The 19,843-nt window shown below is 49.1% G+C and overlaps 1 protein-coding gene and 1 long non-coding RNA gene across 2 annotated transcripts in view; one reads left to right on the top strand and one right to left on the bottom strand.

The window, feature by feature from the left end:
• Positions 1-7,937, bottom strand: part of LOC112544276 (uncharacterized) — a 38,086-nt gene extending 30,149 nt beyond the window's left edge. Inside the window, exon 1 of the long non-coding RNA XR_012903016.2 lies at positions 7,806-7,937. This is a non-coding gene — a long non-coding RNA (uncharacterized LOC112544276). The remainder of the gene's footprint in view (positions 1-7,805) is intronic.
• ACTR2 (actin related protein 2) overlaps positions 7,906-19,843 on the top strand; it is a 39,583-nt gene continuing 27,645 nt past the window's right edge. The window contains exon 1 of the mRNA XM_075925573.2: positions 7,906-8,044. Within this exon, the coding sequence (XP_075781688.1) occupies positions 7,997-8,044 (48 nt within the window). The 5' untranslated portion in view covers positions 7,906-7,996. The remainder of the gene's footprint in view (positions 8,045-19,843) is intronic.

The following is a 19,843-nucleotide window of genomic DNA, read 5'->3' as shown; positions in this document are numbered from 1 at the left end:
GCATCAGAATAATACAGCACAGTAAAAAAATAGATCAAAGCAATGAAGACTAGTTTGATAGGAAGGAACAATCAGTTTCACACATACAGAATGGGAAGCGACTGTCTAGGAAGGAGTACAGCAGAAAAGGATCTAGGGGTTATAGTGGACCACAAGCTGAATGAGTCAGCAGTGTGATGCTGTTGCAAAGAAAACAAACATGATTCTGGGATGCATTAACATGTGTGTTGTGAGCAAGACAGGAGAAGTCATTCTTCCACTCTACTCTGCGCTAGTTAGGCCTCAGTTGGAGTCTTGTGTCCAGTTCTGGGCACCACATTTCAAGAAGGATGTGGAGAAATTGGAGAGGGTCCAGAGAAGAGCAACAAGAATTGATTAAAGGTCTAGAAAACATGACCTATGAAGGAAGGCTGGGTTTGGGTTTGGGAAGAATTGGGTTTGTTTAGTTTAGAAAAGAGAAGATTGAGGGGGGACATGATAGCAGTTTTCAGGTATCTAAAAGAGTGTCATAAGGAAGAGGGAGAAAACTTGTTCATCTTGGCCTCTGAGGATAGAACAAGAAGCAATGGGCTTAAACTGCAGCAAGGGAGATTTAGGTTGGAGATTAGGAAAAAATTCCTGTCAGGGTAGTCAAACACTGGAATAAATTGCCCTGGGAGGTTGTGGAATCTTCATCTCTGGAGATATTTAAGAGCAGGTTAGATAAATGTCTATCAGGGATGGTCTAGGCAGTATTTGGTCCTGCCATGAGGGCAGGGGACTGGACTCAATGACCTCTAGAGGTCCCTTCCAGTCCTAGTATTCTATGATTCTATGATACTAAGGAAACATTTCCTGTTAATACTTCAGGAGCAGATTTTCTTCCCCGATTCTGCTCAAAGTGGGCATAAAGTGGCTTCAACTCCACAGCAAGCAGTGTATGCAGCTTCTGTGTACCCTGCCCTTGGGTGTAAAGGACATGGTGAGGAGTAGGGGCAAGGGCTGGAATAGGGATGGCAGCTGCAAGGAACTGTGTGCTCCATTAACTCTCAGCTGGCAGTCTCTTCCATAACCATAACCAAATGGAAGTTTAGAACTACTCACATGCTGCTCTGGACGAGGCTGGGGCTGACTGAAATATTAAGGGAGCTGCCTACGTCCCCTTTTCATTTAGTACAGCAAGCAACTCTGGGGCAGCAGAGAATCTGGCCTTTAGAGTTTATTTTCCAGTTTATGTGTGTGGGTAACTCCCTGTGAGTATGTACATCAAGATACCTCTTAATATGAAAGTCCATGAAAATACATTCATATCAATACAGGTCAGGTGTAGTACATTATCTGATAAACTTCAGCACTCTAATTAGTCATCAGGTTTTTATTATCTTCTGTTGTGAAGTCCTGCTCTCTTGCAAAAGCCACAGCACCATTTCTAATCAGCAAGCTGTGTGTAGCTGTCTCCATGACTTTATGAGTTACAGTAGAGGTAATTCATTTTCAGAATGAAAGTTACATTTTTACACAATTTTTATAGAATTTTTTTCCTAACTCAGTGCAATGACAAAAACAAGGGCTAAAAATACTTAAAATGAAAATGAAGACATAAAAATATTAGGTTCCAAGAACAGGAAGGGTATTATTTGTTATATATCTTCTTGATTGTTTTCAAATGACTTTCAAAACAACTAGAGCATCTCTCTTGGCCTAAACAAAACAAACACAGACTTGATAGAGACCAAATTTACACGACACTTTTAATATTTTGCCCTAACTTTATATATTTCTATGTTTTCTCCTACAAGATTTTTCTGCCCTAGACCCTTTACCAAAAAAGGTATAAGATATATATTTTCTATCTTGTGTGCACTGGAGTTAAACTAATCCACCTTCTTGTTTGATATTTGTTTGTACTTTTACCAGAATCCAAGCACCTGACAAATGATTATTCTCAACAGAAGAGTTCTGTTTGGAGTTTTATGCAATTTCTACACTGTGTCTAGGATTGGAACCTATGGATTCTCCACTGATGATAGTAGCAGTGGAGGTTGTAGTGGACTGTTCAGAAGGCATGGACCCTTTACCACTGAGGCTAGATCTACACTTCAATGGAAAGCTGGAAAAAGATACGCAATTTATGGTATGCAAATTGTGTATCTTTTTCCGCTTTACTGTCGAAAGAGGCTTTTCTGAAATTTGCAGCGTCTAAATGGTGCCAAATTTCAGAAAAAAGTGCTCTTTCAACACATCCCTTATTTCTTGTAAAATGAGATTTACAGGGATGGCGAAAGAGCACGTCCACTTTTTTGAAAATTTTTCCAAAAAAGTCCAAATGTTCCTTGGATGCCAGTATCCCAGAAAAGCAGTGCAATCTAGATGTAGCCTGCGTTGTGTAACCCAACTCAGAGCAAGATTGAACAACAGTGATAAATATCCATCTGATATCTAATTCCATCATTGCTACTACCAATAAACTGGAGAGAAGCAGGCACAACATAACTACCATTAAGTGGATATATAATTAGTTAAATAACATCAAAAAAGAGTAACTACTAATGGAATTTTGTTGGATTAGACAGTGGTGCGCAACCTTTTTGGATTTGCGACCCCGTGCCGCGGGGGCCGCCAACTGCCAGGTCTAGCCCCGGGCCGCCAGAACTAGGCACTGCACCATGGGGGCCACCAACTGCCGGGCCCAGCCACTGGCCAGCCAGATCTAAGTGCTACGACCACCCGGGAAGACATTCACGACCCCCTTCAGGGTCGTGACCCACAGGTTGTGCACCACTGGATTAGAGCAGTGGTCTCCAACCTTTTTACACCCAAGATCACTTTTTAAATGTGCAAGCCAAGATCTACCCCATCCCTTCCCCAAGACCCCACCCCTTCCTTGAAGCCCAGCCCTTTCCATTCCCCTCCTCTCCATCACTTGCTGTCCCCAGCCCTTACTCATTCTCACCGGGTTGAGACAGGAGGTGTGGGCTCTGGGGTGGGAATGAGGGATTTGAGGATGGGAAGGGGTGAGGTGTGCGAGGTCTGGGGCAGAATGTGGGTACAGGAGAAGGTGGAGAAGGGGATGCTGGTTCACCGTGGGGGCTCCAGGCTGGACAGTGTTGGAGTCAGGTGGAAGATTGGGGTGCTGCGCAAGGTGCAGGCTTGTGGATGTTAGGGTGCAGGAGTTTAGGATGGGGTTATATGGGGAGCTCAGGGCAGTATGGGAGTATGATGTGCTCAAGACACCGATTTGAGTGTGTAGATGCTGTAGGAGTGTTGTGGCAGAAAACTTGAGGATGTGGGGGTACAGGTGTTTGGGGATGTAAGGGGCTCAGGACGGGGTTCAGGTGTATGATAGGCTCAGGGTTGGAGGTCTGTGGGGGTGCAGCAGTGTTATGATGCTGAAGCTAGATGGGGGCTTGGCCCCAATTGGGGGATATCTGGCCAGGCTTCATTTTTAAATAAAATATTATGTCCAACAAAAAACATTTCAGAATTGTCTTTATTTATGGGAGGGGCAGGGAACCTGTTTTAGGTCAGGGGCCACTGACCCACAGAAAAATCAGTCAGGACCACACAAGTGAGTTGCTAAAAAACAACCCCTTCAAAGCCCCCCAAGCCTCACTGATGTGGCTCCAACTTAAATATCTCACTCCCCTGGCACTCCAGCCCCATGTGGGGGGAGGGTAGGTAGGACTGAGGTCCAAGGCCTCAGGCCAGATTAACTCTTCTGGAATTCCAGGGTTAGTGGAATTTGTGGGCCCTTTTACACTCGAGATGGGGCCAAAAATAAGGGATCCAGTGTGCAGGACAGGGCTGCCAAGGAGTGGGATAGGGATCGGGATCCGGAGGGGGGCAGAATCTGGGAGGAGACAAGAGCAGGGTGCTGTTGGGTGTCTGGATAGGAGCAGAATGCTGGTGGGTGTCTGGCTAGGAGGCAAGGATGGGGTGCTGGTGGTTGTCTGGCCAGGAGGCAGGGGGCTGATGCGTGTCTGGTGAGGGGGCAGTGGTGGGGTGCTGGATGGGGGTCTGGCCACAAGGCAGGGGTAGGGTGCTGGATGGGGGTTTCATCAGGGGGTAGGGTGCTAGGTGGGAGTCTGGCCAGGGGGCAGGAGCAGGTGGGGGCCAAGGCAGGGAAAGGATGCTGGTGGAGGTGGGGGCAGGGTACTAGTGGGGGTCTGGGTAGGAGGAGGGGGCAGGGTGCTGTGGCAGGGGTCTGGCCAGGGGGCAAGGACAGGAACAGCTTGGCTGGTACCCAGGGATCCCGTGGTACGCGCTGCCTCTCCCCACCCACAAACAGTCTGCGTGCTTCCAGAAAAGCGATGTCTGGCGTGCAACTGGGGACTTCCTTCCTGCATTGTCGCTGGCAAGGGGCAGAGGGGAAGTCCTGGGCTACATGCCAGATCCAACTTCTCAGGAAGCACACAGGCTGCTCCTCCACTTCCCCAAACAGCCAGTGTGCTTCCTGAGAAGTTGGATCTGATGTGCAGTTGGGGACTTCCTTCCCCATGCTTCCTGCTCAGGGGAGGGAGGGAGGTCTCCGCAGCCTGGGACTTTCCCTCCCTCCTGCTGCTGGCACAGGAAAGCAGGCAGCAGGGGGAAGGAAGTTCCCGGCTGTGCACCAGACCTGGCTTTTCAGGAAGTGTGCCAGCTGTTTGGGGGAGGGGAGGAGCAGCCCACGTGCTTCCTGAGATGTTGGGTCTGGCACGCAGCTGCAGGACTTCTCTCCCCACGCCACAGGAAGTTGGTGCTACCTCCATTTTCCCAGGAGGTAGTGCCAGTGTGTGCTACTTCTTGAGAGTGGGGGAATGGGAGGGTGGGGGAAGTCTGGAACACATTGCGATGACTGGTCGTGCCCCCAAAATTGACCAGTCGATCATGATCAACAGGTTCATGACCACAGGATTAGAGATAGGCCTTATGTCACATTGCACAGGTATTTGTTCTGAGTCTGGTGTTAACATCTTTATTAAAGACCTATGGAGAGCATACTAGGGATGTAAAAATAGTTTAAAACTGTAACTGTGTAACCACTAAAAATCCTAGTTGATACATAGTTATGCACGCTGTTAGCTCTGCAGTATAAAGCTATATACTGCAGAGCCTGCAGCACAGCCGGACTCATGGGATTGTAGTTTAGACATACCCTCTGTGTGCACCGGCTCCTGGTCCCACTTCGGAGGAGCTGGCTTTGCTGTAGGCTCTACAGTATAACTTTTATACAGTAGAGTCTGCACCGCGGGGTGGCAGCCAGCTCCCAGGGGAGCCAGCAAGTAACCATAACAGAAAACAATACACTGATGCTTCTCGATTAACCATTTAAATGGTTACACTTTTACATCCGTAGGAAATAATGAGGAAGTTTGCAGACAACACAAAGCTGAGGGAGGTTGCCAGTACTTTGAGAACAGAGTTAAAATTCAAAGGGATCTTGATAAATTGGAGAATTCAACAACAAAAACGAAGAACCAAAATTGTGCTTATGTGTCTTTCACTATGTTTAATTTGAAAACACTACTTCTCATGCTGTTCTGACATTTCCAGTAATACAAGAAAAAACATGAGGTGTGATCCCACATTTCTTATCCATCTAAAACTTTCACTGAATCCAGGGGAATTTAGGCTGTGCACAAAATGCAGAGTAAATAAGAAAAGTAAGAGAGCATGTTTATCTCATTCTTTATTTAGAACACTCTGAAAACTGCAAAATGTTTGGCAAGCATAAAAACACAAAACTGTTAGGGAAGGACATTCTATTTATAGACTTCTAAGAGGATACTGTAAATATGAGAGTAAAAATTGTACCAAAAGAGTAAGAGTATTACAAACCTTTTAACTATATAAAGGCAGTTGTTTAAAATAGACCATTATATCATTTTATCATTATAAAGTAACAAGAATGAATGGTCAAATAAATTCATTATCTGTAAAGAATCAGAAAAGAAACAGTGCTGGAAACACGTACAGAAAAATGATCATATACCCTCCCTTCTTCTGTATTAAGCTCAACTAAAAATTACATTTAATACACTGATAAAGCCAACTACTTCTGATACATAAAGTGCCTTGCCTCACCTAGATCCTTGTTAGAACATGCCTGATGATTTCATTTTGCATATTTCAAACAAGGAGAGGAAGTGGATTTTTTTTAGGTTTGCAGATAACTAAATAACTCAGAGGGCCTAGTAATTTCTCCCAGGTCTCTGGTTCATGAGGGAGCAGTGTTGTAGAGAGAATATTTGGGCAAGGGATGTTGTGGAGCTCTGGGGCACATCCAGGGAGCTGAAGAGCTTTCAGGCTGGGGCAGTAGGGAAGGTCCACGGGGAGGGAAACACCGTGGTGCTCTGGGGCACTGAGATGGAAGAAAAATCCACGAGGGCAGAATGTAGAACTGTAGGACAGTAAGATGTAGGGATATAAATTCCCATTTTAAAAAGTTAAATGGTTAAACAACTGGTTTAACCAGTTAACCCTGGAGGGCGGGGATTCCATGTCCAAGGACAGCTCTGGCCAGGCTGCCAGTAAGGCTAATCCTTACCAGGTAACCAATTAACCCTTTACATTCCTACTAGGAGGGTATATCTATGTGGACAATGGTGGCCATGGGGTGGGGAACAATGCTCACAGAGGCAGGGGGGGAGTATTGGAGCTTAGTGAGTGTCTATAGCAGAGACGGGTATATATGAGGAGGGCTGGGTCAGAGGTGTGCTTGTGGGGACAGGTGCACTGTGTGTGTCGGGGGGCAGGTGTAGCGTGGGGGTGAGGGGTACCTATAAGGGGCACGTATCTGAGGAGCAGGTGCAGTGTACAGTTGGGAGTGAGGACTGTCTGGGGGCAGGTGGTGTGTGTATGGGAAAAAGGGGGGTATATGACAGGCAGGTGCAGTGTGTGTATGGGGGAAGGGCTGTTTAAGGGGCAGGTGGTGTGTGTATGGAGGTGATGGGGTCTACGAGGGTCAGGGCCAGCGTGTGTCTGGAGGGTGTGGGAGGTCTCTGAGGAGCAGGGCAGTGTGGGCCTGGGGAAGGGGAGGTCTCTGAGGGGCAGGGGCAGTGTGGGTCTGGGGAAGGGGGGGATCTCTGAGGGGCAGGGGCAGCGTGGGTCTGGGAAGGGGGGGGTCTCTGAGGGGCCCTGTGGGTCTGGGGAAGGGGGTCTGAGCGACAGGGGGAGTGTGGGTTTGGGGAAGGGGGGTCTCTGAGGGGCAGTGTGGGTCTCGGGGAAGGGGGGTCTCTGAGGGGCAGTGTGGGTCCGGGGAAGGGGGGGGGGCCCTCCGGGGAAAGGGGCAGTGTAGGTCCGGGAAAGGGGGTCCCTGAGGGGCAGTGTGGGTCCGGGAAAGGGGGGGGGTCCCTGAGGGGCAGTGTGGGTCCGGGAAAGGGGGGGGGTCCCTGAGGGGCAGGGCAGTGTGGGTCCGGGGAAGGGGGGGTCCCTGAGGGGCGGGGCGGGTCCGGGGGAAGGGGGGGTCCCTGAGGGGCGGGGCGGGTCCGGGGGAAGGGGAGGGGGGTCTCTGAGGGGCGGGGGGGGGGTCCGGGGGAAGGGGGGGGGTCTCTGAGGGGCGGGGCGGGTCCGGGGAGGGGGGGGAGGGGGGGGGGTCTCTGAGGGGCGGGGCGGGTCCGGGGAAGGGGGGGAGGGGGGGGTCTCTGAGGGGCGGGGCGGGTCCGGGGAAAGGGGGGGTCTCTGAGGGGCGGGGCGGGTCCGGGGAAGGGGGGGGGTCTCTGAGGGGCGGTGGTTGCGGACGCCCATGGGGGCTGAAGGGGACGCCCAGGGGCCGCGGGTGGAGCTATCTGGGGGTACCGGCGGGGGCAGGCTGCCCGGAGCTACCCCGCCGTGCCCGGCCCCTTCACCTGCAACGGCCGCCTGGCCCCGCGCCCGACAGGACGAACCCCGCCGCCATGACAACGCGGGCCTGAGCCTAGGCCAGAGCGGACCGGAGAGAGCACCGCGGCGCCGCGCGCAGCAGGAGGTCGGACCGCAGCGGGAACTGCAGGCGGGGCCGATTGGCGGCGGCGGGTGACGCAGGCGGAGCGGTCGGAGCATGGACGCGCTGGGCAGGAAGGTGGTGGTGTGCGACAACGGCACCGGGGTGAGCCGCCGCGCGGGTCGCAGGGAGCGGGGCCCTGCCCGGCCCGCCCGAGATCCTCTGTCTCCTCCCGGCCCCGCCCCGCCGGACGAGACCCCCCCCCCACCTGACCCCTCCCCGGCCGGACCCCCGTCTAGCAAAGGCCGCTGCCCGCTCGACCCGCCGGGATCTCCCTCTTCCCTCAGGGGTGCGCGCCCCCTCGCGGCCTGCCCCCCCCTCCGGGACCCACCTGCCGCCTCCGCCCCGGCCTGCCTCTGCGCGCCCCCTGGTCCTCCTAGCACCGACCCCCCCCCCGGGACCTGCCTCCCTCCCCGGCCTGCCTCTGCGCGCCCCCTGGTCCTCCTAGCACCGACCCCCCCGGGACCTGCCTCCCTCCCCGGCCTGCCTCTGCGCACCCCCTCTTCCTCCTAGCACCGACCCCCCCGGGACCTGCCTCCCCCCCCGGCCTGCCTCTGCGTCCCCCCTCTTCCTCCTAGCACCGACCCCCCCCCCCGGGACCTGCCTCCCCCCCCCGGCCTGCCTCTGCGCGCCCCCTGGTCCTCCTAGCACCGATCCCCCCCCGGGACCTGCCTCCCCCCCCGGCCTGCCTCTGCGCGCCCCCTGGTCCTCCTAGCACCGACCCCCCCCCCGGGACCTGCCTCCCTCCCCGGCCTGCCTCTGCGTCCCCCCTCTTCCTCCTAGCACCGACCCCCCCCCACGGGATCTGCCTCCCCCCCCGGCCTGCCTCTGCGCGCCCCCTGGTCCTCCTAGCACCCCCCCCCCCCCCCAGGATCTGCCTCCCTCCCCCGGCCTGCCTCTGTGTCCCCCCTCTTCCTCCTAGCACCGACCCCCCTCCACGGGATCTGCCTCCCCCCCCCGGCCTGCCTCTGCGCGCCCCCTGGTCCTCCTAGCACCGACCCCCCCCCCGGGACCTGCCTCCCTCCCCGGCCTGCCTCTGCGCGCCCCCTGGTCCTCCTAGCACCGACCCCCCCCCGGGACCTGCCTCCCTCCCCCGGCCTGCCTCTGCGCGCCCCCTCGTCCTCCTAGCACCGACCCCCCCCCGGGACCTGCCTCCCCCCCCCGGCCTGCCTCTGCGCGCCCCCTGGTCCTCCTAGCACCGACCCCCACCCGGGACCTGCCTCCCCCCCCCGGCCTGCCTCTGCGTCCCCCCTCTTCCTCCTAGCACCGACCCCCCTCCACGGGATCTGCCTCCCCCCCCCGGCCTGCCTCTGCCCGCCCCCTGGTCCTCCTAGCACCCCCCCCCCACGGGACCTGCCTCCTCCCCCGGCCTGTCTCTGTGTGCCCCCTGGTCCTCCTAGCACTGACCCCCCACTGGATCTGCCGACCCCCCAGGCCTGCCTCTGCCTGCCTCTGCGTGCCTTCTCGTCCTCCTAGCACCGACCCCCCCCACGGGATCTGCCTCCCTCCCCCGGCCTGTCTCTGCGCGCCCCCTCGTCCTCCTAGCACTGACCCCCCCCACGGGACCTGCCTCCCTCCCCCAGCCTGCCTCTGCGCACCCCCTCTTCCTCCTAGCACTGACCCCCCCACCCACAGGATTTGCCTCCCTCCCCCCGGCCTGTCTCTGCGTGCCCCCTCTTCCTCCTAGCACCGATCCCCCCCACGGGACCTGCCTCCGGCCTGCCTCTGCACGCCCCCTCGTCCTCCTAGCACTGCCCCCCACCCTCGGGATTTGCCTCCCTCCCCCGGCCTGTCTCTGCGTGCCCCCTCGTCCTCCTAGCACTGACCCCCCCCCCCCACGGGACCTGCCTCCCTCACCTGGCCTGCCTCTGCGCGCCCCCTCGTCCTCCTAGCACTGACCCCCCCCACGGGACCTGCCTCCCTCCCCCCAGCCTGCCTCTGCTCTCCCCTCTTCCTCCTAGCACCGACCCCCCACGGGACCTGCCTCCCTCCCCCGGCCTGCCTCTGCGCGCCCCCTGGTCTTCATAGCACTGTCCCCCCCACTGGATCTGCCTCCCTCCCCCGGTCTGCCTCTGCGTCCCCCCTCTTCCTCCTAGCACCGACCCCTCCCCACAGGATCTGCCTCCCTCCCCTGGCCTGTCTCTGAGCGCCCCCTCTTCCTCTTAGCACCTTCTGGTCTATGAGGGCCAGCACCTCATGGAAGGGGGGATGTAAAACAAAGTGTTCCCGCCCTGAAGGCAAGACTACTTAAGCAGTGGGAAGCTATCATCCCTTTGTCTTCAGCTGGCTTGGCACACTCCAAAAAGATACACAGAGAGAGGGGTGGGGAGAAAGGAGAGGGAAGACCCAAGTCAGAGTGAGAGTTGGTCCGTGCTTGAAATAAGAACAGCTCTTTAGGGTAAGAATCTGCTTGGAATAAATTTCTTAATAAATTAGAACTAGCTGTGCATTTTATTTTATTTTTAATTCAGTTACTTCCTTTGATCTATCTGTTTTCACTTGCAACCACTTAAATCCTACTGTTTGCACTTAATAAAACACTTATTTTCTTTCATCCCTCGTGTAAATAATTCTTACTTGGGGGGAATGACTAGTGCACATCTTTCTTTCACTGGTGATCATCCTTATGAGCTTTCCCTGTGTAAAACTTTTGCACAGAGAAAGATGGATTTATGTGGGGTTTTGATCCCTTTTGAGGGTTGGTTTCCTGGGTACTGTGTCCTGGATCTGCATCCTCCCAGAGCTGAAGTGGTTCAGTGTATGTATTGCTGTTTAGGGAGGTGGTTACCCCAAATTTGTGCCTTGTCTGGGGAAGACCAGAGTATTTGGCCTAGCAAGACAGTGTGGTGTGGAGCACCATAGAGCAAGCAAGGGGGGTGTCAGTCCCTTTGAAATTGTTCCCTGATGCCATGATCAGTACACCGGGGAACAATCCCAAAGGGACTTCTGTGACTTTACCCTGTTGTTCTTAGGCTGCATCTGTAAAAGGGTAACTCAGTGCTTTGTGTCTCCAACCACAGGGCACATTGCCCTTGTTGTGTTCCTTTTGGAAAATATGGATGCTTGTTCACTAAGCCCAATAGCTCCCTTCTCTCACAGGCTAAAATTGACTGTTGTTGGCATTTCTTGGTGTGTGTAACATTAAATCTACTATGTATAGTGTGAGGTAAGGATGTTAGGAAGTGAGTAATTAGCTAATTGTGTAGTTGTTAGAATTTCTATCAACTACATGATTAGTCAATAAGGGAGGAAGTCTCAGACCCAGCTCATGCTGGGTCGTAAGCTAGTACCTGCAGCAGCTCTGCAGTTTAAATGCCTGTCTCTTCCTACATTTAAGCTGCAGAGCCCTGTCCGCAGCCACAAAGTCCCTGCCTACGGCAGCCTGGACTGGCCGCGAACATAGGCTGCTCTGGCAACAGCATCTGTCTGCAGGCAGAGGCTGCTTCATGGCAGCCTCTCCTGACTGACACTGACACACACCCACTCCTCCTGCTGCCTCTGATAGAGGCAGCTGTGGCGGGGAGGGCAGTGTGGAAAGGGAACTGGCTTTTAAACTGGCTCCCCCCAGCTCCTGCGTCTCTTCTCCATTGCTGATACAGACGCAGCAAGTGTGTTTGGGGAAAAATGCAAGTAGTTGACTTGACTAGCTGATAAGACTACCCCCTTACGTTCTTAATAGGAGGATAAGAGAGAATAAGACTATTTCAAGTTGAAAGATTTTCTTAATGTGAGTTGTGAATCTGGCTTTTACAGGCAGGGTGAGGTATTGGAAACTAACAAAAAAATTGCTTTAGATTAAAGTAACCTCTAATATTGATCTTTATATTAATGCTCCTGACTTCTTTGTTTTCGGCATGCAGGTTAGTCTATCTTCTTGGAGTGTATTTAAAAACATATGTTCAGTGATGACACCGGAAGACAGGCTGTTTCTTTTTTTCTTTTCTTTTCTTTTTTTTTAAATGACACTAGCTTGCTACACCTGTGGGTAGAACCAGACAATCTCTAGGCTTTCGAATAAACTCTTACAAGAAAAAATAAAAAAAGCCAAAACCAGCATATAATTTGTGAGTGAACACTTTTCAGAAAGTGATCACTGTCCTTATCTCAAAGGAAGCCATAGCACTTTTAGAAGATGAGCCGGGGAGCTTATGTTCACAACTTCGCTAGACATTAAAATTAGACTAAATAGAGACTCTTGCCACATCTAAACTGCGAAGTTGGCCTTATGTACATTGTCATATAGCTGCTACAGTAATTACATTGCTTGTATGTGTTTGTCATGACACTGCTGCATGTCCCATTTATGCCCCTTTCCTCTCTATGCCCCGAGTCATCTGCTCGTAGATGTCAAAGTTGCTATGGCTGGATCAGCTGCAGCTGCACACTTGCCTTTCCCCACATGCCCAAGAAATCCAGAAAGTCTGATGAGCTTCAGACAGGACCGTGAAAGCCAGCATGGTCAGCAGGAAAGTGTGGGCTGTCCATGCAGAGCAGACAGGAAGAGACATTTCAAAAAATACTGGGGCTTTAAAAGGGATGGGTGCATACCAGAATACCGGGCTGCAAGGCAGCAGAGAAGAAACTGCTGACCAGAGCATTCATGATGGGCATTGTAGGATACTTTCTGGAGGCCACTCAGGGTGAGAGGAGCAAGTGCGCTGTCTATACCAACATGGCATCATTCTAACTTTGCATTATAAGCTCTCTGCTGTTTGTTGGGGTAGTTTTATTATGTCAGCAAAACAGGAGGGTTAAATCAGTGATAGGCTCACTGCTATGTGTACTGCTATGTGTAAATCAGTGATAGGCTCACTGCACTGTTTTATTGATGAAACCTGACTTTTGATGCAGCTAGGCCTACGTATGCAGCTAGGCCTACACTACTGCTAATGTCAAGACCAGACGCATTGCAGTATCTGTATGTGTAGAAGGACTCATTAGCATATGTTGCAATCTCATTAGCATATTTTCTGCTGTTTCTTTTTGCTCAAGGGGTTTTTGCGCAAAAAGAAGCAGTATGGACCTTTTTTTTTTTTTTGCGCAAAAACCCCGTTTTGCACAAGATCATTATGTCTGTCCCGGAGAGGCATAAGGATCTTGCAAAAATGGGGTTTTTGCGCAAAAAAGAGTCAATGCTGCTGCTTTTTGCACAAAAAGAAACAGCAGAAAATATGTTAATGAGATTGCAAAGTATGCTAATATTTTCTGCCGGAAGATCTCGCTGTGAAGATGAAGCCAGAGCAATCTTTTAAAAGCTATAGTTACAGACCTGTGATCTGCAGAGTGCTATTGGGTTTGTGTCTCCTTTTTTCTTTTTTGGTAAAGAGGGCCTGAAAGGTTATAAGGAAGATGATTTTTTTCCTTTCTCCTTAACAATTTAATTTTTTTTCTACCTGGGAGGACATTTGAATTTGTCAAGATGGGATCCTGATCTATACTACAAACATGTAGAAATACCAACCCAACTCCCAGTGTAGACAGCACTGTGTTGACCGGAGGGTTTCACCCTTTGACATAGCAACTACCTCTCAGGGAAGTGGAGTACCTGTGCTGATAGGAGAGGCTATCCAGTGAGCGTAGGTCATATCTTTACAAAGGGCAGGTCTACAATATGGGGTTAAGTTAGCCGGAGTGTAAATTAAGCTACGTGAATACTGGAGTTGATGCACCTTAGGTTGAATTACAACAGGCTCTCCACAGCAGAGGGTGTGTGGGGGTGTTGAGGAGAGAAACTCTCCCATCGACTTCCCTTATGCCTCTTATTCAGGTGGAGTACTGGAGTTAATAAGAGAGTGATAGGCTGTCTATTTAGAAGATCTTCACTAGACCCATTAAATCAACCCCTGGGGATCAATCATCAGCTCTGTTGGTCCCACAGTAAGTGTAGACACACCCTATGTGCTAGATCAGTGTGCATGTTGCAGCTGAGCTGCTGCAGTGCTTTAAGTGTAGATGAACCCAAGGAAAAGAGGTGCTCTTTAAAAACAGATAATGTAACTCTGGTGAGCTAACATAACTTGAAACTGTTTTAACATTTATATAAATACCGTTTAGCACCTTTACCGCTGTTGAAGATACTGGAGCCTACCTAGGCTTTCCCCAGACAATAAAACTAGTGAAAGGACATCAACAAGAGAAAGAGCCTTTAAGTCAAGCAGTTGAGAAGGAAGTGATAGACACACCAATTTAATGCTGCAGGCTAACGAACATTTGAGACAAAGGCTATCTTTGTTGAAAGTTTCAGCATCTCTGCTATGTAAGTTAAAACATGAGTTTTTACAATAAACATCTGAAATCTCCAAGAAATGTTTCAGGAAAATTAGGGAAAGGGACTAGTTTGACAATATAAAAAAAAATAAAAAAATTTGTGTTTTGGAATGGCAGGGCCTAAAACCCTTAAGTCAGCTCTATATATCGTACAAAAATGGCGAAAGAATGTTCTGCAGCTTCTCTTTCTAAGCTTTTAAAATGCTTCAGGGTCTGATTCTGAGAAATTGATCTCAAAGGGAGTTTCACATGCTCTCAAGATTGGCTCTGATTTGTGGCGTAAGTATGATTATTTGTAAACTGGTTGGAATCTGTTAATTATGGAGACAATAACCATGATTCGTTTGTGAAGAATTATAATAAAACTATGCAGTTTAAAAACTGCTTTTGTCTCTAATCTTCAATCACTTAGGCCTGGTCTACACGCAGTATTTGTACCAATGTAATTATTTTGGTTAAGGATGCGCGTGATTTTTGGTAAACTAAAAGTAATTTTACCTGTACAATCCTTAGTGTGGACACAATCATACAAGTGCTGCTTATTCTCCTTTCTGTATGGGAACTGATACAATAGTGTAAAACAACTTTATATTGATATAGCTAAAATGGTATAATTTTTGTGTGTAGACAATCTGTTGGACAAATGCTTGAATTTCAAGCACAAAAATTGTCCTATAAGCATGCTTACTATTAGTGGGTTAGGAACATAATTATTTGATGTAATTTAGGTCTGTAATCTAAAGTATGTGAGTTGATTTTTCAATGTAAGAAAATCCAGTTTTTGAAGAGAATAAATTGAGCCATAAATTGAGCTAAAGCCATACATTTTAAGTCAATATTGTAATAGAAAATATACTATGGTAGACAAAGATGCCTTATTTTAAAATTATCTCAATAAGATCTTTTTGTGATAAGGTGAATGATTATACCATGATTATCATTTAAAAATGCTTCAGTTAAATCCAACAAATACAGCATAAAATGTGTGTATGAACTACCTTGAAAATTTTAGTTACAATTGTTTTCTTCAAAAATCTTGAATAAAGATTGGAAACCTGCAGTTGTTGTAAAGCTTAATATAACATGAGATTATTGTGGCTCTTATTTCAATCTCTCTTTAAGAAAAAGTCATTTCAAAATGTGTTTTCATAAAACACGTAATGTAGGAGGACTCTTAATAAGGTCAGCAGCCAGTTCAAACATTCTGGATCTCTCTATTTATTCTTAAAAAAAAAAAAAAAAGTTACTTTCAGCCTGGAGTGTTATCTTAATTATATTTAAAATTCTTTTGTCTGAGAGAGTTGTAAGTAGTATAAATATCTTAACATTGATACTTGATGAGATATAAGGTGATTCAGTATAAAATTGGTCTCAAGATAGGTTTGTGAGCAGATGTAACCAGTATACTTATTTTCATTTGAAAGAATATTTATACACTGCATGTTCTTACCACTTGATGACTCAGTAGGAAGTGAGAGCACCAATTTAAACCACAATGCTAAGAGGAGGAAACTATATATGGTAAAATAATTTCTTATACACCGGATTCTTGCACACACTAAGTAGCTGTTGTTAAAACACACTTGTAAGTATACATACAATAGACTTTCGTTCTGTATATTATACTATATGACATCTTGCAAAGATACAATTTTGCATTTGAAAGTTGCTGCTGTTAAATATTTACCATATGGTAAGTTGTGCTAAACTTTGTAATTTCATAGTATGTTCCTTGGGACAACACTTCAATTTTGGTTGCCTTTGGAAATTTGCCAGTGGAAAGAATAGTGACTATCTAGGGTCTTTGATTTTTGTAGTAAAATGAAAAATAGATTATCCTTGATTAATTTGGTCAAGATTTTTGGATGAAAAATAGGTGTTTGATATTTTTCCCCCTATGGAGTCTTTTCTTTTTTTACTCCTTTAGCCTTTTCTTTGATGGCACTGTTATTCCATGTGCCAATTCTGAGAATATTGGTTATATATTAATAGTGTACATGAATTCATTTGGTGATTAAAAACTGTGCTGAGATATGAGTCCCATCATTAACTTCTACCAATCAGTCTCTTTTTTTTCAAGAGAGACTGACCTCTCTCATTCACCAGAGCCTCCTGTAACCTAAGAGAAGGTTCCCTGAGCTGGGACAGTGAAGACCAGGAATTCAGGTCTCACCTTTAAATGCTATTTAAATTCTTATGAGACTTGCTAAACTTATTATTGACCAAGGGGCCATGAACTCTAATCCAGAAAACAAGTTGGGGGACAAGCTGTTGAAAATTCCCTTTCCCCCTGTTTTTGAAGAGGCCAGCAGGAGGCTTATACAAGGGCACTGTGAACCCAGGTTTCTAATGTGACTACCCTGCTTTTATCCATCTTTCAGTGTGACTCGTACTATTTTTAACAACCGTGCACATGTTTCCTAGTGGGGTTTACCAGGCTGAGAGGTTTGCTCCATAGTTTCCCCTATGGGTACATCTGCACTGAAATAAACAAAAATCCCCTTGGCAGTGAGGCTCTGAGACCAGGTCAGCAGACTTTGGCTCATAGGGCTCATGCTCTGGGACTCAAAATAGCAGTGTAGAGACATTCCACCTTGAGCTACAGTCCAAGTTCTGAGACTCTCCCCTGACTTGGATTCAGGACCCAAGCTTGAGCAAAAACATCTACACTGCTAGTTTTAGCCCTGTAGCATAAGCCCCAGGCAGTTAACTTGGCTCTGAAAATTGCTGCTGCAGGTTTTGGGAGGAGGAGGTTGTTTGGGTTTTTTGCCCTGTAGCTATACTCTATGTGCCCCTAGCTTTAACTAGGGATGTAAAAGAGTAGTCAAGTCAACTACTTGCATTTCCACCTGCCCCCCTTGCTGCCTCTATATTAGAGGCAGTGGGGGAGGGGAGAGCAGGAGCCAGTTTGAAAGCTGGTTCCCTCCAGCACTGTCTCTGTGGTGCTGCTTGGCTCCCCTCCTCCCCTGCACTGCTGCTTCCAGGGGAGGCTCCTCTGGCAGCAGCCACTGTCTGTGGGATGTCCCATTGGGGACTTGGGACCCTCCCCTCCCCCTCCATGGACAAGAGCTGCTGCGGCAAACCATTTACTACATTTAAACTGTAGAGCCGCAGTGGGGCTAGTTCCTTCTGAGCACCTTCTCTTACAACTACCCACTTCTTAACATCCTTTGCTTTAACATCCCTGGGCAAGGGCTGGAATTAAAAATACCATTTGGCATGATCCACTAGTTTCATGTTCCTTCTCTAGACAGATGCATGTTTTTCTCCAATAGATGGAGCATAAGGAAGCCTACTCAAGGTCTGTTTAGGAAGCATCACTGGGTATAGAATTTCAGAGCCCAGTTTGGACATGAAGTAGTGGTAAACTTGGTCAGTTATTAAGTGAAATTAATTGTAATTTTTGCCATAGTCTCTGAAGTTCTTAACTTAGATTCATATTTCCCAAACTTTTGAAAGTTGAGCCTCCTTTTGGGGAGAAAAAATCCCAATCGTGCCTCCCCCCCACAATCTCTCAGAGAATGTTAAAGGCCTATTGTTCCTTTTTGTTTATATATCTTCATTTACCATCACTTCTCCTCTTCCCTCATGGAAGTCTTGGTGTATGTCTTGATGATGATATACTTTCTCTCCTTTCTTGCATATTTCGAGCAATAAGCAATTATGATATTTAAAGTACAGGCAGTCCCCGGGTTACGTACAAGATAGGGACTGTAGGTTTGTTCTTAAGTTGAATCTGTATGTAAGTCGGAACTGGCGTCCAGATTCAGCCGCTGCTGAAACTGATCAGCAGCTGATTCCAGGAAGCCCGGGGCAGAGCAACTGTGCCTCGGGCTTCCTGTAGTCAGCGCTGGTCAGTTTCAGCAACGGCTGACTTGGGGACGTCTGGGGCAGAGCAGCTGGGGTGCTGCTGGGTTGCTCCAGTAGCACCGCTCCTCGGCGCTACTGGACCAACCCAGCAGCACCCCAGATGCTCTGCCCCAGGAGTCCTGATTCAGCCGCTGCTGAAACTGACCAGCAGCGGCTGAATCAGGATGCCTGGGGCAGAGCAGTTGGGGTGCTGCCGGGTTGGTCCAGTAGTGCCCAGAGCGGCACTGCGGGACCAACTGGCAGCGCCCCAGCTGCTCTGCCCCAGGGTCCACAACAAAAGCCTGGTCTGCTGGGGGGGGGGCACACTAGCTGCGCCCCCCCCCAGCAGACCAGGGACACAGGGAGCAAAGCGGCAGCGGGGGGTGCCTCGCCCCTGAGGCTTTGCTCTGGCGCCGGACCGCTTTGCTCCCGGTGCCCCTGGTTTGCTGGAGATGGTCCCCAGCAGACCAGGGGCACCGCGAGCAAACCGACAGCAGCGGCGGGTTCCCGCGCTTCTGAGGCTTTGCCAGAGCAAAGCCTCAGAAGCGCGGGACCCGCCGCTGCTGCAGGTTCGCTCGCGGTGTCCCTGGTCTGATAGAGATGGTCCCCAGCAGACCAGGGGCATCGCGAACAGCTTTTCTCGCCAAGGAGCTCAAGGTGGCTGACCGCTGCCTGTGAGCTCCGGGGCGAGAGAGCCCCGTTCGTAAGTGCGGATCCGCGTAAGTCGAGGACTGCCTGTATCGTAACTGGCATTTAAATTAATATCAATTTAAATTAATAAGACCGGTCATACCTTAGAATTCAGGCAGAAATTATGGCACCAGTTCATTTTTTAACTGTTTGGATCACTTTTTGAAGACTTTCCCCTCAACCGTAATTGTTAGAAACTTTTTGTATTTAAAGACACAGCAGAAATGCTGGAGAGAACTTGAAATCTGTTTGCTCCCCATGGGTGGCCACTCCTCCAAAAACAAAACAAAAAGAACACCATTTCCGAGAGTAGTATGTTCCACATCTTGGAAAATGTAGACTTGCATAAAGTTTTTATAAGTGGCATGTGGCTTTCCACGTTTACTTTTTAAAAATGCTTTCTTCTCAAATTCTTAGGGCCTGTCTACATAGCCTTGCAGTTTGGACAAAGGGGCCGGGACTAGCCAGGCACAAGGACTATGCTGTAACTCCCCTTTGTGGACACTGTGGTTATGAACTGCAAAGTCCTGAGTTTGGGGTACGAACTGAGAACTTTTCAGTTAACACCCACAGTATCCACACTGGGGAGTTAGCACACAGCACTTTGTTTTTTGCTGCTATTCACACCCCTTTGGTCTGAAAAACCTTAAGAGTTTGAGGAATAAGCTTCTTCCTGCCAGAGGACTACTTTGAAAGATGATTAATGTCAGCTTCAATGTTGAGTTGTAGAATGGTGGGGAAGGAGTGCCAAATATAGTTAAGGTCCGAGGTCTTGTGCATATCTATCAAATGAAACTGGAAGTTTTAGTCTCTCTCCAAAATTTTCAGATATTTGCTTTAAAAAGTTTCTAAAACTGTTTAAAATGGGTGTTGAAGTTCTAGGCAGAGACTTGTTTGTCAAAGTGCATTTAGTCCTACAAATTTACCCTAATTGTGAGCTCAACTATAAAAAGTGAGTGTATATTCGTTAAATGCCACAATAATTGCTGACCCCAAATATTGGTGGGAAAAGGTACAAAAGTGGGAGATACTGAATTAATTCAAGCAAAAAGGCCTACTAATATTACTTGAGAACTGTGTTAAGATCTTGCTTGGTAA

The sequence above is a fragment of the Pelodiscus sinensis genome, chromosome 3 (genome assembly GCF_052426305.1).
Source record: "Pelodiscus sinensis isolate ZL-2025 chromosome 3, ASM5242630v1, whole genome shotgun sequence".
In the NCBI taxonomy this organism is placed as follows: Eukaryota; Metazoa; Chordata; order Testudines; family Trionychidae; genus Pelodiscus; species Pelodiscus sinensis.
Note: the sequence above shows the minus strand (reverse complement) of the source record. Positions and strands in the feature narration are given on the sequence as shown.